The 19,767-nt window shown below is 32.6% G+C and overlaps 1 protein-coding gene across 1 annotated transcript; it reads left to right on the top strand.

Moving 5' to 3' along the window:
• The first annotated feature begins 5,067 nt into the window (after positions 1-5,067).
• On the top strand, positions 5,068-16,376 carry LOC136856147 (neuropeptide CCHamide-1 receptor-like). The gene is made up of 2 exons (XM_067133797.1): positions 5,068-6,658; positions 13,386-16,376. The coding sequence occupies exons 1-2, from the start codon at positions 6,276-6,278 to the stop codon at positions 14,404-14,406; spliced, it is 1,404 nt and encodes a 467-aa protein (XP_066989898.1). The 5' UTR covers positions 5,068-6,275; the 3' UTR covers positions 14,407-16,376.
• The last annotated feature ends 3,391 nt before the right edge of the window (positions 16,377-19,767 follow it).

Raw genomic sequence — 19,767 nt, 5'->3', positions numbered from 1 at the left:
TTCTGTCAATATATATCTAATGAGTGAAAATTGAGAGAGAGAGAGAGAGAGAGAGAGAGAGAGAGAGAGAGAGAGAGAGAGAGAGAGAGAGAGAGAGAGAACCTATTTGTACGTAGCCGCACTGTGAACATATGTCTAAATGAATAATCAGACATAGACGGAGAATGTAATCATGAGCTCTCTCTCTCTCTCTCTCTCTCTCTCTCTCTCTCTCTCTCTCTCTCTCTCTCTCTATTATATATACATCTATATATACAGTTTGTAAAGAGAGAAAGAGAGAGAAACAGGTTGTCTGATATATGTATGTATATATATACGTATATATATATACACATATATGTATGTATATATATATACATATATATATATATATATATATAGAGAGAGAGAGAGAGAGAGAGAGAGAGAGAGAGAGAGAGAGAGAGAGAGAGAGAGAGAGAGAGAGATTTCTGATACACAGACAGGCCCATCAAATTGCAATAGAATCTTCACACCCAGTGACTCCAGATCGACCATCTGAGCAGATTGAGGGGGGGCAGCCTCCCTCCTAGGAATTGCAGATCGACCATTCGAGTCGACTGGGAGAGCAGTCTCTCTCTCGCCAAGCGGCCATAGGTCGACCATTTGTGTCGAATATGGGGCAGCCAATGGGAGGCTGACGGTTTGTCGATATGGAAAGACACTTGGTGTTGTCAGTTTCAGCGGAGAGTGGAAAGGAATTTTTTTTTCTTTCGTTTTGTGAGTTTTTTTTATGGAGTTGAATATTGTTACGTCGAATGGTAATTATATATATTTAAGGGTGTTTTGTGCTGTTAAATATTACGTCGAATAATGATTATGTTTACTTGAATAGATGTGAAGAAAGGTAACTCTTTACCATTAAAATTATTTTTTAAAAATTATTTTTAAGGCTTTTCCATGTGTTCAAATACTACTGCCCCCCAAAAATAATCACATTTACTCACATAAATAAGAATAAATGTAATTTTTCCATTGAAATTATTTTTTTATTTTTCGTTTTTATAGATTTTTAATGTAGTCAGACATCACTGTCCCGAAAAATAGTCTCATTTACTGAAATAAATGAGAATAAATGTAATTTTTTCCATTGAAATTATTTTTTTATTTTTCGTTTTTATAGATTTTTAATGTAGACAAATATTACTAACACGAAGAAATAACCACATTTGCTTCAAAGAGAAAAAAATGTAAATTTTTCTCGTTGAAATTCTATTTCATAGAGTCCAATCTGATAGAATTTTTCAAATGTAATTCTTATATAGTTCAAGTTTAAGGAAATGGAGGGAAGGTTTCCTTTGCAAAGGTAATGGAGGCTAGAACATATTTTGTGTGTGTGTTTTTTTTTCGCTTCACTCAAAGGAAATATGGCTGAATGATTTATGTGTGTTTATGTAATATAGAAAACTCTTTTCTCTAATGTTATCATATAGTCAAGAGAAAACATTTTGGAGTTTATATACACATACACACATACACACATACATTCACATACACACACATACATGCATATATATATATATATATATATATATATATATATATATATATATATATATATCTTGTAAATTATTTTTGATTGAAACGACAGAAATTTGAAGTTAAATTATTTGCGCAAATAACAATTTTTTTTAGTTATTTATATACCAGAAATATTTTCTTACCCATATCTCTCTCTCTCTCTCTCTCTCTCTCTCTCTCTCTCTCTCTCTCTCTCTCTCTCGTAAATTATTTTTGAAGGAAACAACAGAAATTTTAAATTAAATTAATTAAACAAAAAAAAAACAATTTTTAGTTATCTAAATATCAGAAATATCTTCTTACCCATCTCTCTCTCTCTCTCTCTCTCTCTCTCTCTCTCTCTCTCTCTCTCTCTCTCTCTCTGTCCCCAAGTTCATTAGCCAGCAAGAGTACGAAGCACTGTTCCCATTCCAAGTGATCACAGGGTTTTAAAGCTTTTCCCTTGTCTAATTTATCTCCGTTTATTTTTGCGTCATTTTTCGTTATTTTATCTTTGTTTCTTGTTTTCCCTTTCGTTTCGTTTATCAAATCAATAGACGCTGCAAAAATTAAAAGAATGAAAAGAGGATAGGTACAGAAATATATCAAAATAGAAGAGAAATTGTATATACTATGCTCAACAGATTATAATGACTGTTATTTGAGGTTACGAAATATAAATATCCCTATACAATGAAAGATAATGAATACACTATAAGTATTTTTTTACTGTATAACGTTCGGAGTGGTGCGTGACGTCCCTAAGGTAGGTACTGACAACACTGACTCTTATTTATTTTATATTATAGTTACAGTTTTAGCAGCAAGGGGGTACACGTGAAATTATATATATATATATATATATATATATATATATATATATATATATATATATATATATATATATATATATACATATGTATGTATGTATTTATATACATATACAGTACAACATTGAATTCTATACATAACCAGTCACATCCCGTACATCTCCACAGCAAGGAGCCACGAATATTAAACCCAATGATTGTCATGCATCTCAAGAACTCTCTCGTAACCCCCTGAGGTTAAGCTAAGAAAAGATAAGAAATAAAATATATATAGAAAAAGGACCACAGGTGTACTGGGACGTCAGTAATAGGTTCAGCCTGGTTGAAGATTCCGTTGCTATAATGATATACGATTGAGAAAGTCTTTTCAAGACCATGTTGAATGGAATTGCAATTTTCTCGTGGCTAAAGGGGTCTTGGGCTCTCTTATGCTAAGGCATTGTCTGTGTTGCAAGTGTGTATGTATGTATGTATGTATGTATGTATGTATGTATGTATGTATGTATGTTTGTATTTTTGTATGTGTACTATATATATACATATATATGTGTGTGTATACATATATATGTATATATACACACATGCATGCATTCATACATACATATATGTCCACGTAGAAAATCAACCAATTCAAATAATAAAAGCTGGCTTCAGAAAAAAAGCCATGAAAAGTATCACCTATATTATAGGTCCTATAAAATCCTATTCATCACAAATCTTTATCTATAAATCATTAGTACTTCATTACTCCTTCTTCGCCTATTACAAAATTTCGCCTCAGTCCACCGTCATATTTTATATCGTTTTGTGATATTGTATAAAATAGTTTGCTTTTATAGTTAGAAACAAAATAAAAAACAATTTATAAAGGAAGTATTAATATTGTCTCTTTTTAAGCAAAGAATAATACCACTCCAGGTTCCATAATCAAAAAGGAAATATATTCTTTCCTGATCTAAAGAGTAAAAGTACTTTGCGTTTTGTGACATGTAGGATTTATCCTAGTTGGTACAATGATACTGGAAATGATTACGTAGCATTTTTAATCAAAACGGAAAACTCATTCTTTATGCATGAGTTATAATAAAAATAATCATAAAAATTTCTATTTTGTTTCATTTAGCAAATTTTATCTTACCTTTACGACTAAAAATTAAAAGATTTTTAAAAACTTATGTTTATAAGAGCATTACGAATAAAATTTTTATTTAGATTTTTTTATACAAGACTACAAATATTTTTATTTTTTTTCAACAGACAATAAAACAATCTCTATTACCTATTTTACCACTGCTTTGTAAATTTAACCAGTGTCCTCTTTTTGCAACAATACAGAATCTCTAATCATTGTTATATAAAAAATCTAGTATTTTATAAAAATTATTTTTTCCAATTTTGCATAAAAAAAATCCCTAAAAAAATAAATCCCAAATATGATTTATTTTTTGCAGTGTCCTTCAGACACCTCTCAAAGCCAAGCACTCGATCTGGTTATTAGACTACTAGAGATCGTATGAGGAAGGGGGTGTTTATCCTAAGGGGGTCAGGTATGTTAAGGGGTGGGGGCTAGGGTGTCTGTGCCACTGAGCATGCGCGAACGAGCCGAGAACTGACACCCTGGAGACTAACCCAGTCCACACTACGCCTCTGTCGCCCGGAGAAGAAGGATCTGGCAGGGTTCCTCGGCACGGAATCCCTCGCTCTCTCTCTCTCTCGAGTCCTCTCGCAAATCCATCCGACGAAGGACGCTTCATCCTACAGTGCTACATCCTTCGTGGAGGGGTCCTTTGCTCCCCTACTCACTGAGGGGCTTTGGTTAACTGCGAAAGTTTAAAATGTGTCATGATTTGAGTGAGTTTTTAATAATCCCAAAAGTTAGTGAAGAAGTTCTCATCTCGCTCCCTTCTGCAGCGCCTTCGTCGGGGATGAAACCTATCCATCCCTCGCCCCTGAATGACCAGTGAATGGGCTATTCATTCATTCAGTGTTCGGATTTTTATAACGGTTTTTGATGATACAAAGTTGACGACGAAGTTTGAAAATATAATTCCACAGGAATGTTGATTATTGTTAAATGTCATATGGAAAGTGAATGAATTTTTTTTACGATTATTTTGTGGATTATAAATTATCAAAATGGACAGGTATTCTGATTATTAAGTATTATAACTTTCCTTATTGTGACTGATTATGATTAATAATGAGTTTGAAAAACAGTATTAACAGAAAACGCGTCTTTTCTACACAGACTTTTTATTATTTTTTTCTTATAAATTCTCCTATTTATAGATTCTAATTAACAAGGAACTTAAGAAAAATCAATTACGGAATTACATATCTTTTTTCAATAGTTCTTTGTTCCTTTCTTTTACGTGTATAACCTTAATCCTTCCAGTAATTAAGTAATTAAGCATTGATGCAAATTATTTTAATTGCGAATTTCTACTGTAACCTAGTTTCAGTTGCTTATATATATATATATATATATATATATATATATATATATATATATATATATATATATATATATATATATATATATATATATATATATATAATATAAAATAACAGAAAAACTGAAAACTGTAAAGATAAATAAGAAATCTCAAAAAAAACTTACAACATATTTTTGTGAACTGGAGAAAAACATTGATTCCGTACAAATTGAAAGGGGTATATTTTTTTGTGAACTGAAGAAAAACATTTTTCCCGTACAAAATAAAGGGATATTTTAAGCATTTAGCTTCCAATGTTATCAATATCCGTTCACTTTCTTTTTTCTAGTTACAGAAAATTTCAATTTACGAACTAACTTTCTCCTCATGAAGTTATAATAACTATACTCTACTTCCTCAGTAATTCTAATTCTCTTTTTTTTTATCTAAAGTGAAAGAAAATATATAAAACGTCATAATAATTAAGAAACAATAAATTCTCTTGAATTTGCTCCTGATGACCTGAAAACTTTGCCTTGGTGAAAATAAAAGGCCTTAATTTTGGTTCTAATTACTTTTGTTTCTGGTGACAAAGAGTATTGGGTAATTTCTAATGCAAGACGAGTGACGAATGTATGAGTAATTATGAAACAAGATTACGAATAAGTGTGAAAAATCATACTATACGAATCTGATGATGAACACGAACAATTCTGAAAATATATTGAATAAAAATTGTGTATTCAGATGGTGTTGTATGCAGAAAAACTATTAGAGGGTAATTTGACTGTAATATCAACCTTCACTGAAAACTATTCTATAGTATTAGTCATGATTTGAATGAGGTAGCTTTCTAATAAATGTAATCCACTAAACGTTCCAATACTAAGCGTTACAGTGATAATAATAAGCCATGAGGGAGAAAACAAAGTCTTTGGAAGTCAGTGTGAAATCATTTTAATATTACTTGAAGACTTCAATAATTTATAAATTGGAGGTTTTCGAGATAAGTGTGGAAATAAAATGACCAAATTTGAAAAAATTATCAATAATTAAAGCTTGGTAATGTTAATTTTAAATACATCAAGCCTTTGGAAGTGAATGTAAAAACAATGTAAATAAAATGATAAATGATATTTATAGAAGTAGATATTAAAAATCTATTCACAATGGGAGCCTCTGTTAAATTATAAAGATTATACATCCTACCATTTGTGAAAATTAAACTTCTGGAAAAAACGACAGTTCTGACCAAAATGAAAAGCTTTGATTAACTATAAAGATTCTTTAAAAAATAAACTTTATAAAACCTTTAATGGAATCTCTGTTAAATTATAAAGATTATACGTCCTACCATTAGTGAAAATTAAGCTTTAGGAAGAAAGTGACGATTCTGACCAAAATGGAAAGCTTTGATTAACTAAAAAGTCATAAAAAACAACCTTTATAGAACCTTCAGCATTTTTGGGGGTAAATATAAGCGCCGACCAAAATGGGGGACCTAACCTACACCTCAAAAGGACTTTGGACCATCTGGGCTTGGAACCAGTCCGAAAACGTCCCCGAGGACCTCACCCAGGACTTCCTGCTGCTGACGAGAGCCAGCACCAGGGCAAACGACACCGCCCCTTGGCCTAACAACTCCCTCCAAGGGGAGGACCTCGACATCTGGGACCTGTCTCCTGAAGGAGGGATGCTGAACCAGTCCTTTGACCTCGGCACTAGCAACCTGACGGGCAACGAGACGGAGTACCTGCCCTACAACCTTCGCCCGGAGACCTACCTGGTCCCTGTGCTCTTCGCCATCATCTTCCTGACGGGGGTGATAGGCAACGGCGCTCTCATCTTCATGTTTCTGAAGCATCCGAAGTTGTGGTAAGATTCGAGTCGTGTTTCTCGTCTTGAGTTGCGGTAAGGTTGGAGTGATGTTTCTCATTTTTATCTTTTAATGTTGTCTTGTGATGTTTCTTATTTTGAAAGTAACATTTTAATGAAATCTAGTGTCGTTTGGATTTAATAGGGTTTGGGAGTGTTTATATCGATATTTTTTGTTAATTAGTAGATTGCAATATTATTTTTCATATTCACATCTTTTTAAAGCGTACTCCAAGATTCTTTATTTCTTTTTACCTTAAATATTAATTGGACGATTTAATATATATACATACATATATATGTGTGTGTGTATATTTGTGTCTATATAATATATATATATATATATATATATATATATATATATATATATATATATATATATATATATATATATATATATATATATATATATATACACACACACAGGAACAGAAACTAAATGCAAAATCATACGTACTAACCAAAAGATTTCCATTTTAATGAGGACCCATCAAACCGCAGAAAAACCTCCTAAAACCTAACTTCACACTCTTACTCATAAGAAACATGCAGCGAGCACGGACCTGTGGTATACGAGAGGTTCAAAAAAGACTACTTCAAAAGCTCAGGGCAATCAAGCGTTTTAATAGAAGCTTTGACGAGAATTCCCGAAGGCCCAAAATGAGTATTTTTTCGTCTGAATAGAAAGTCACATAATAACTCTTTGCAAATTTCCTTCATTTTAGAGATTCTCTTAATCTCGTGTCTTGTCACACTGCTTTTAAGAAGTTTTTGATATTAAAAAGTCACTTATTTCATATACAAGATAAATATAAAGTCAGTCGTTTGATTAAAAAAATGCTAATCGTCAACTGTACTTGTCTAGTTCTTCGCTTCGCCAATAGATGGCGTCAGAATGCACTTCTGGCTCACTAGGACGATTCCATTTTGAACTAATGGTGGAGGCAGGGTTATGCCTGAACACTTTTATTAAAATTCTATCCTTTTTCTGAGCCCTGTTACTGTTAACCTAAAACAATAATATGGAACTTGATAACTAAATACTTCTTGTCTCCAAAACTGATGCATTTACAAGATAAATATAAATAAAAGTAGTTTTTGTTCAGTTCGTCGCGTATCCCCTACGGTGACAATGGCCTCGCCCGATCCTGTTTCTTGTCACTGCCGATAGATGGCAGCAGATTCAATTAAGTGGGAAATTAGGCTGTTATAAATTTGGCCACGCTAATAACCAGCTTTGTTTAAGACAAATTAACGCTTTGCTGTGAAGCGAGGCTAAATGAAGCTATTGTTTTCTTTAATCTAGACGACAAATATAGCAAATGCTTTCATTAATAGTTATGACTAATAAAATTTACCATTGTAAGTGAGTTTTTGTTTATAATGTGCTAAAACTTATATGCTTTCTTTGAATGGGAGGACATTATTTGACTTGAATTTCTTTTGGTACGAGTTGATATTTATGATTGCCGTTCAGTATTGTTGTGTGTGTGTGTGTGTGTGAGAGAGAGAGAGAGAGAGAGAGAGAGAGAGAGAGAGAGAGAGGCTGGGAGTAACTGGATTATACACAGTGTTTATTGTTAAAGCAGCATATGTCCAGTGCTAAATTCTTTTCACCGTTATCAAAAACATATTTATTAAACTATGCAAGCGTTGGCGTCTCTCTCTCTCTCTCTCTCTCTCTCTCTCTCTCTCTCTCTCTCTCTCTCTCTCAGGCACAAAGCAATCCCCTTAAGACCCATAATTCCCTTTATATTTTTCGATTCCGGTGCTAGAAAGCAAATCCCTTCTCGCAGAATGACGAAGAATTTTATTTAATGCTTGCATATTTTCCACATTCAAATTACTAATCTTTGAATGTTATTGTAATGCTCTCTCTCTCTCTCTCTCTCTCTCTCTCTCTCTCTCTCTCTCTCTCTCTCTCTCTCATGGGAATAGGATTACCCAGTTAATACGGTATTTTGTTTTGAGGACAGCATTACGGGAACATGGCCGCGTCAGGAACAAGAACAATTCAGATTTACGACAGCTTTTAGGGTCAAGTATTATCTGGTAAATATGGCCTTTTTATTACAGGGGGCCATCTGGGGAATGCGGCTCTTTCTCATGATGAGAACATTCGGGCCTTTTACCAACATGCATTCACACGTCCGCCAGGGGGCCATAAAAACTTTTGTTAACTTTTGGGAGGTAAGGGCCATTGGCAATTATGGCCCTTGTGTGGTAAAAGCGTTTGGTAAATACTGCTGTTTTCCCTGGCGAACGGCTTTATAACTCCACCTTTTCATGGGGTAAATATTCTAGTTGATGCTGTTTATCTAACGAAATATTATACAAATCCACCTTTTCTAAGCAGAGATGCTCTTGTGAATATGGTTCTCTGATGGAATATTTTATAACTCCACCTTTTCTGGGCAAAGATGCTCTTGTGAATATGGTTCTCTGACGGAATATTTTATAACTCCACCTTTTCCAAGCAGAAATATTCTCTTAAACATTGTTTCTCAGACGAAATATTTTACAAATCCACCTTTTCTAGGCAAAGATGCTCTTGTGAATATGGTTCCCTGAAGTAATATTTTATAATTCCACCTTTTCTAGGCAGAAAGATTCTCGTAAACGTTGTTTTGATGAAATGTTTTACAAATCCACCTTTTCTAACATGGTTCTTTCTAGGCAGAAAGATTCTCGTAAACATTGTTTCTCAGACGAAATATTTTATAACTCCACCTTTTCTAGGCAAAGCTGTTCTTGTGAACAGATTCTGACGGAATATTTTATAACACCTTTTTAAGCAGAAAGATTCTCGTAAACATTGTTTCTCAGACGAAATATTTTACAAATCCACCTTTTCTAGGCAAAGATGCTCTTGTGAACATGGTTCTCTGACGGAATATTTTATAACTCCACCTTTTCTAGGCAGAAAGATTCTCGTAAACAATCTTTCTCTGACGAAATATTCTACAAATCCACCTTTTCTAGACAGACATCGTCTCGTACACATTGATTCTCTGTGTTATAAAAACTCATGATATAGTTTTCACACAACCCTGTCAAACAGACAATGGCACAGAGAGAAGACAGACGAACAGAGAGATAGACAATCCCTACCAAAGACGAATTCTCACTGCAGAGGTAAAAATATCTCCCTTACAGGGGTAGAGAACACTTGGTAAATACAGATCAGTTAGGGAACGAAAGCCCCCACTTAATATGGGTAGCTGTTTGCGCCTTAGATGATACGTCCTGAAACATATGATGTTTACCCTAGGGAGAGAGGGGTTGTAACTCTTCTCTCTCTCATCTCTCTCTCTCTCTCTCTCTCTCTCTCTCTCTCTCTCTCTCTCTCTCTCTCTCATTATTTCTACTTCCTTACTGCATTGGACTAAGCAATACAATATGTAAGTGTAGTTAGTCGATTGTAGTGGTCAAGATAAATTAATATATATATGTATATATATATATATATATATATATATATATATATATGTATATATATATATATATACATATATATATAAACAATAATTGCTCAAATCAAAATTTCAATGAAAATCTCGAATAATCAATATTCATTTTATCTCAAATAAGAGTCTCATATCTTAAATAAATGATTATATAAATATTTTTTAAAGATTTTTAGGGAAACTTTTTAGTCTGTATAATAAATATTCAATTTTAACCTTCCACTGAGGGAATACTTATCAAACTCATCTGAAATACGTATCACTATTAATGCTACCACATAAAAATCATTATTCGTTTTGTTATCTGTAAGGTAATATCGCCATTGTTGGGGCAAAATTCCCTATTTTTATGTCACTGCCTATTCCTAAAGACAAATATACCAAAAATTGTTAATTATATAAAGATTGCTAATTATTATCTAGACCAGCGTAAAAAGCTACCTTTGAGGTCTTTGAAAGAAAAGCCATCTTTAAAACAGCAGCATTTTTTAAAATGTCATTGTCTGTAATTCTGTTTATGGAGTATCAGCATTTAAATTCTCTTGCCGTGCAAATTGGCACGTTGGTCGTGCAGGAAGTGTACGAGAGAGTACGGGAGATTACGTGCAATACAGAGCTGATTGGCGTTGTATATATGTATTGGGGATTTGAAACGATGCTGATAAACCTTGTGTGGGTATTATCAAGTACTGAGAGAGAGAGAGAGAGAGAGAGAGAGAGAGAGAGAGAGAGAGAGAGAGAGAGAGAGAGAGAGAGAAATGTAATAATATCCTCAATAAATTCTAATTCTAAAACAGGCGTCAGCATTTGCAACAATAAGGCAATTCATTTTTCCTTCGCAATAAAATGCAAGTTTCTATTTTTTTCTTTAACTCAGGGATATTTCGCAATATCTTTTTATACCTTATGACATTTCTCGGCGCGAAATAATATTCATAAGCTTTCATACATTTTTTTTCATATTTTCATATATTTTCATATATTTTCATACTGGTTTGGACGGTTAAGAATCCTATGAATAAATGAAAGTATGAGATTTCATCATGTATCAGAAAGGTTAAGATGGATTTTTGGATGGAATTTACATATATATATATATATATATATATATATATATATATATATATATATATATATATATATATATATATATATATATTGTTAGTTGTTTATGCATTATATATAGTATTTTATTTTCCTGCCTATATGCATCTGCAGTACTTGATGATAAAAATTCAATAAATAAATTATTCCATATGAATAATGAATGTAAATTCCCCATACTTCATTATTAAAAATGTCCGTGATTGAAGTATTAAATGGTCGATAAGTAAAAACATAATTAGATTAAATTAAATTAAAACAGCACTCGAATATATTAGTAAAATACAAAGAAGACTCTTTATTGAAGTTAACAAAAGGCTAATTTGATAGTAACAAAAGACCAAATTGTTATTCCAGTATGAATGAATGTAAACCCTCCAAAAATCATTTTAAAAATTATGAATATAAAAAAAGTCGATAAAAAACATAATTAGATTAAATAAATTTAAAAAATCAAAATATTAAAAATAAAAAGTTTCAAGTTAAGTAAAATAATTTGATTAAAAATACCAAAAAAGCCTGAAAAAAATTAGAAAAATCATTTTAAAAAAAGTTTGAAAAAACTTTTCAAAAATAATTTAAAAATAAAAAAGATAAAAAAGTTTCAAATAACTAAAATAAATAAAAAAATAAAAAGAAAAATTAAAAACGTTTGAAAAATACTAAAAAAATAAGAAAATGAAAAAGAAAAATTAAAAAGTTTGAAAAATAACTAAAGAAATAAAAACAATAAAAAGAAAAATAAAAACGTTTTGAAAAAAAAAATAAAAAAATAAAAAGAAAATAAAAAAAAAAAAAGTTTGAAAAATAAATAAAAATAAAAGAAAATAAAAACACTCTTGAAAAATAAATTAAAAAAAAAGAAAAAGAAAAAATTAAAAAAATTAAAATAAAAAAGACTGAAAATAAACCCTAAAAAAATTATTAAAAAATAAAAAATAAAAATAAAAAAGTTTGAAAAGCAACTAAGAGAATAAAAAAAAAAAAAGAAAAAGAAAAAGTTTGAAAAACTAAAAAAAAATTAAAAAATAAAGAAGAAAAATAAAACACGTTTGAAAAATAACTTAAAAAAATATAAATGTTTGCTCAAGTTGAAACGTCATCTGCCATGCATGGAGCCTTGGCTTCCAAGGGGGAAAATGAAAAAAACCTTTCTCAGAATTTTTTTCAGAAGTTTGATGTGGAATAAATATTTCTTTTGGAGAGAAAATTCTCTCTCTCTCTCTCTCTCTCTCTCTCTCTCTCTCTCTCTCTCTCTCTCTCTCTCTCTCTCTCTCTCTCTCTCTCTCTCTCTCTCTCTCAGAGCTGCTTGCTTGCTCGCTCTTACTGGGTTGGCACCTGGGAAGTGGAGATTATGTTTATGTATAAGCACTAGAAAGGGAATGATGAAAGTAATAAAAATAATATTCAAAAGATTATTATTATTATTATTATTATTATTATTATTATTATTATTATTATTATTATTATTATTATTATTATTATTATTAGAAGGAAGCAGACCTCTCTTAAGCAAGTCCTGTTAAACACCATGGCTGAATCTTTTGAGTTAATTTTATATTGTGTCTTCTCAATTTTCCTCATTATTCTATTCTCAAATGATGCAGCTATCCTATTTAACAGGACATTATTATTATTATTATTATTATTATTATTATTATTATTATTATTATTATTATTATTATTATTATTATTATTATTATTATTATTATTATTATTAGATGAAGGTAGCAGACCTCTCTTTCAAACATTTCTTGTTAAAGAGATTGGCAGCATCTTTGGAATTGATTTTATATATGGTTCTTCTTCTTTTTCCTCATTATTCTATTTTCAAATAATGCCGATGTTCATAGTCTGGGTAAGTTATTAGCAAATATCAGCCCTGATGAGAAGAAAATAAGAAGAATTATTATTATTATTATTATTATTATTATTATTATTATTATTATTATTATTATTATTATTATTATTACACCTCCTAAAACTAAAATAATTATACAAGTTGTAATCACAAGTAAAGAGAATACTTATAAATGAAAATAATAGTAATGATATTATAAAGGATGACAAAAACAGTAGTGACCCTGTTTTCAATAATGTTCAAAAATTAACCCTATTTATTATCTAACATTTAATGCCCTTCTTTCTCCCAACAGGAGTGCCCCAAACATCCACCTGGTGTCCCTAGCAGCCGGTGACCTCCTGATGGTGCTACTGACAGTTCCCTTCACGTCGATGGTGTACACACTGCCCTCATACCCATTTGGCGAGTCAGTTTGCCGGGCATCTGAATTCGCCAAAGACCTCAGCCTGGGCATCACCGTCTTCACCCTGACTGCCCTGAGTGCCGACCGATACCTGGCCATTGTGAGGCCCGTCTCTACCCACGTGTCAGAACACGCCCGGAAGATCGCCATAGGCCTAGCGATTGGCATCTGGGTGCTGTCGGCCATTTTGGCAGCCCCGGCAGCCATTTTCTCCCAAGTACCCGTTTTGTTCACCCCCAGGGGAGACGAGTTCTACATATGCACCCCTTTCCCCAAGCACCTAGGGGAGCTGTACCCGAAAATCCACACCATCGTCAGGGTCACCCTGTACTACCTGCTCCCGCTGTCCCTCATAGGGTTCTTCTACGTCATGATGGCGCGCCACCTCCTGGTGTCTGCGAGGCACCTCCCTGGAGAGGGCGCGGGCGCCGCGGGCCAGCAGAGGCAGATCCAGGCCAGGCGCAAGGTGGCGAAGATGGTGCTGGCCTTCGTGATCATCTTCGCCATCTGCTTCCTACCCATCAACATCTACATCCTGTGGTGGCACTTCTGCCCGAGCTCGCAGGACGACTACAACGTCTACTGGCACTCCTTCAGGATAGTAGGGTTCTGCCTGAGCTTCATCAACTCCTGCATCAACCCCATCGCTCTCTACTGCGTCAGCGGGACCTTCCGGAAGTACTACAACCGCCACGTCTTCTGCTGGTGCCTCAGCCGCAGGAAGCTCCAGAGGGACTTCGACGGGACTGAGTGTACCCAGGCGTCGAGGTGTACCCAGAGGACCGTTGAGATGCCCCTGAGTGTGATTGGGGCCAAAAATGGCGCCCAGCCCGCTCCGCATCGCCTCACTCTCACGAACACGGCTGTCCTCACTTCCAAACCTTATCACAGTCCATCGTCTATAGTATGATCGCTTTCGGCTCCTCACCCCTCTGGGATTTCTAATAGCTGTATATAGATGGACTTCTTATCCTCGTCCCTATACAATAGCTGTTACATAGTCTCCCATACATCGTTCTATATCATCTTTCTTTGCTCACTGTCAATAAGCCTCCAGTCCAGATCACAGTCCATTGTATAGTGTAAGGTCTCCATCTTCGCATCCTTTTGTGATTTAAAAGATTCAATTGATAAACATTCAACCATTATCATGATACATTGTCTAATACACTGTCCCTTTGACCTTAACATACTTTTGTAAAAAGATTAAACTCTTGGTAACCATTTGTTTCTGTCACAGCACATCCTCTATTGTAAGCTCTCTTCCACCTTCAGATCCTATCGTGAATTGTAATAGATTTCCATGAATGAACATCCAGTCCCTACTTTAATCCAATACCTATTTGTGAAATTTACATTCATTTCTATGTATTAACGCCCAGTGTATATTCAGTGAGTAAAATCACAGTGCAAGCAGTTCAGACAAGTAAAGAAAATAATACACTGACTCACAAAATCGCATTTGTGTATTCAGTAAACCGTTGTATTAGACCAGGCACCCTTAAATATTTCTTTTTACAGAACGGGAATAGTCCAGAAAACGCAATGCTGTTCATAAATTGTAAATATTTATAATTATATAAACAGACTGCATTTGAAGTTCCCAGACATCTGTGAATAAGTGATTTTTCTACGTGCTGAAATCTTTATGAGGGCTTCTTGCCACAGAAATTATAAGTTTTATGTGATTCTGAACCATCTATTGTAATTAAAAATTTTACAAGGCAACATGGAAGTGTAAATAAAAGATAATCTATAAAAAAAAGAAGTGTTTGTGTAAATAAGAACTAGACGTATTTAAGTGATCCCCACTGGAAATGCATAAACTGCTTTTATTCGAAAACTAGTGTGAAGTGTATTTTCAACTCTGCCAAAGGCTGAATCATTTCCAATTTGTAAAGAAAGACTTGAATGCTTTACGTCCCTTGATCTGTAAAACATATCATTCCATACGTGTAAATATGTATAAACAGCTCAGTCCGCGTCTTCATCTTTGTGAAAGGAAATCTTATATTTCTTCATCATATTCTGTATTCATTGTATCATGTTTTATCACTGTCATTGTAAAACCCTTCCCACACTTCTTTCTTTAAACACCTCACAGAATGTCCACTATCTCATAGACATTGCTGACTGGCTAAATAATGATGAACTGGTGTAAGAATGATTCTGATCCTGAAACAAGCCAGTCTGATATCTAGCCAATCAATCTCATAAGAGAATGGCAGTCATTTAGCCATTTAAAATGCCATTGAAACCATTTAAAAGGCCATTTTAACCATTTAAAATGCCATTTAAACCATTTAAAATGTCAAATTTTACTTAATACGTCATTTAAATCATTTAAAATGTCATTTAACCATTTAAAATGTCATTTAAACCATTTAAAATGCCATTTAAACCATTTAAAATACCATTTAACATCTAAATGCCATTTAAACCATTTAAAATGCCATTTAAACCATTTAAAATGCCATTGAAACCATTTAAAATGCCATTTAAACCATTTAAAATTTTATTTAAACCATTTAAAATGCCATTTAAACCATTTAAAATGCCATTTAAACCAAACAAAACCCTTTAAACCAACCTGAAGGTCTTTGTGGGCGGGGTTAAGGGACACGCTGAATCCTTTAGTCCCGCCCACTCCTCACCTAAAGATTCTAAAGAGCAAAAAGTGAGGATAGAAGTGAAACAGGGGATTCAATCTGTTGTTGCTCATGTAGTGATGTGTAATGCTGCTGACGTTTCAGTGTTAAATAGCCATTGTAGACTACTTGAGCCTCATTAGGCGGGTAAGTGCTTTTGCTGAAACTGTTCTGGGTGTTCAATGTTGCTCTATTTTTTTATGGGGAATCTTTGCATCTGTGTGTAAATAATATGTGATGTGTGTGTGTATATATATATATATATATATATATATATATATATATATATATATATATATATATATATATATATATATATATATATATATGTATATATATATATATATATATATATATACACATACATATCAAAGTGGATATAAATATACGGTGTTCATGATATTGAAATATCATGTATATAAAACTGTGTTTACTCATCCATGTGTAAGAAATGCTGCCTATATATACACACGTGTGTGGGGTTTTAAAATAAAAAGATTATTTAGAATTCCTCTTCCTCTTTTTTCTGAACGAACTGTGTAATTATCTGAGGATGAATATCGATCTATTTAAATAAATGAACATACATATTATATATATGCATATGTATATATTTATATATACATATGTGTGTGTGTGTGTGTGTGTGTGAATGTGTCCATGGACAGGCCTCCTTGTGTACTTGCTGTGATGAACCTGTGTCTCAAGACTAATAGAAAAGGCTCACGTTGCAGAAGCATTATATATATATATATATATATATATATATATATATATATATATATATATATATATATATATATATATATATATATATATATATATATATATATATATTTATATGTTACCTTTCAATTAAGGAATTAAGTCTGCATTTCTGTTAAATATAAAACAAACAATAATAATAATAATAATAATAATAATAATAATAATAATAATAATAATAACAGGAGGAGGAATATGAAGAATACAGAAGTTTATGTCCCATGAGTTTACAGGTAAAAGGTAAAGCGTGAAAAGTATATTAAAAAGAAAATATGAAAAGAAAATATCTATTTAAAAAAAAAAAAAGAATGTCGGACGAACGGGACAGGAAAACTTCAAATAAACTCTTTTTGCAGTTATGTTACTGCTTTTACAAGTTTATTTATGAATATTAAATATTTATGGCGTATACATATATATATGTATATATATGTATATTTCAGTTATTAGTTTCAGATTTAACAATAAACCATAACTTTTATAATAATATCAGTAATTATTGGCAACGTAATTGTATATCAACTGTAATAAAAGTTTTGCAAAAGTAACGGGTTTTTCACTAAGAACAATATTATTATTATTATTATTATTATTATTATTATTATTATTAACTAGGGGATTCTGTATTTAAATTGTATATATAGAAATTATAAAGGATTATGAACTTTGTGTTCTGTTCGCTTTAAGCTAACGACAGATAGTCATGATCTCTCTCTCTCTCTCTCTCTCTCTCTCTCTCTCTCTCTCTCTCTCTCTCTCTCTCTCTCTCACTATACACGAACCCACCTTTATGTAAATGTGTAATATACTTGTAAATTCCGCAGTTATGTTTCTGCGCTCGCGCGCGCACACACACACATACACACACAAGTCACAAATGAATGTTGTGTTCTTTTGGCCCATACTAAAACGGATGGAAGAAAGAGTATGGATATGTATACACATAGAATCATGCATGCATACATACACACACATGTATATATATACTATATATATGTATATATATTTATGTATCTGTATACATATATATATACATATATGTGTGTATATATGTATATATACACCAATACCAGATATACACGTATACATACATGTATACCAAAAAAACCATTCTCCTTCTAGCCATGAAGAACAATTCCTCATACACTCTGGTCTTCTGCGTATTAATGTGTTCACAAATCGAATGTAACCACCAATAATAATGTGAGCTTTATGTGCCCAGATGAATTCTCGTTGGTTTTTTTAATAAAATCTATATCATTTCATCTTTTTATTATCCTATGACTCATTAAAGATGTGTATGTTGAGTGGGATTGTTTTAGTAATAAATAAATAGATAGGTAAATATGTATATATATATATATATATCAACAGAAATTAAGCTACAAATGTCGTTTATCATCAAGTCGATCTACCTCAGAAATAATATCAAGGGGGAATTATAATTGATATACGTGGTTCGTCACCTGGGGGATTCGAACAACCAGTAGCGACTACCTCCGACTTGTGTGACGAGTACTGTGCCACTTGGCTGTCAATATATACATATATATATTTATACATATATATATATATATATATATATATATATATATATATATATATATATATATGTGTGTGTGTGTGTGTGTGTGTGTGTGTGTGGTGCATATATATACATACATATTCACAAAATATCTAAATTCCTCCTTATGACAAAAAATGCCAGCATTTAAATCAAAGTCTTGAGATTTTGCCTATAAACAAAAAACTCAAAACGCCAAAAAATCCTCTATATCTCTGTCAGGGAGACAGCCTTTCAGGGACCTTCCCCTTCCTTTTAACCTAATTTCTTTTTGACCTTCTTTCTCCACGGCTCCCTGGGTCCTTTTGAAAGGACTCCGCGCACAGGACATCAACGAAGCGCGTACTTGATATATGTGACATCCTTCCTTTCAAATTCGTATCCTTCAAGAAGGGAATATTACGAGAAGAGAATGTTGCAAGATTCATCTCATTTTTCTTATTGTAGGCATCGTGAAGAGATAGGTTAGAACCAGGGTGGCTATTTATATCACCTCTTAGTGAGAAGTGTCTTATTTTCTGACAGATTCCTAAAAGGTGCAGCTGAATTGATGATCACAGGAAAGTGTCAGCTTATAAATATTAAAGTTTATATAGAAGTGTCTAATTTATTATACTTATTACCCTCTTGAAATTCTTTGACGAAGACTTATGGTCAGTTTTCTGAATCCTGATATATTACAATCATTATAATCTTTTTTTTTTTTTGTTAGTTTTATCCTCTATGGGACCAGATATAGAAGGAATTCTTTCAGTTTAGTCTGTCTTCTATACTTCCAGACTAGATTCCCATATCATCCTGACATATCTAATACTTCTCTGGCTCTGGGAATCTTGTCACTTAGCAGTCCATCTTCTCTAACTTCACTTTGTTTTATTTTCAAATTTTGTTTACAAACAACCCCTTCCACGAAGCCTTACGAATCTAGCAATATGATTGAGTTTTCATTTTAAATTATTAGACAATTATGAGAGTATGCAATGTAAAATCAGGCAAGCATTACAATCTTCAAAAGGGCTTATCGCGTCACTCACTAATGTTTGTATATGAACTATTAATCAGAAATTATTATACAGAATATATATATTAAAATCCTACAATGAGCGTGAAATTGCATTAGAAATTTGCACGATTAGCAACATATTTAAACAAGTACAAAATACGCCGAGTTTTCTGTACAGTGTATAATGCTGTATGAAACTCTCAGCCCCGGTCCATGAAGCTCCCAGCCAGCCGTGGTGGAATGGCCTATAGCGTTGCCAGACACACGAACATGGATAACTTTAACCTTAAA

Source organism: Macrobrachium rosenbergii, chromosome 34, assembly GCF_040412425.1.
Source record: "Macrobrachium rosenbergii isolate ZJJX-2024 chromosome 34, ASM4041242v1, whole genome shotgun sequence".
In the NCBI taxonomy this organism is placed as follows: Eukaryota; Metazoa; Arthropoda; class Malacostraca; order Decapoda; family Palaemonidae; genus Macrobrachium; species Macrobrachium rosenbergii.
This window is presented reverse-complemented; position numbering and strand designations above follow the sequence as displayed.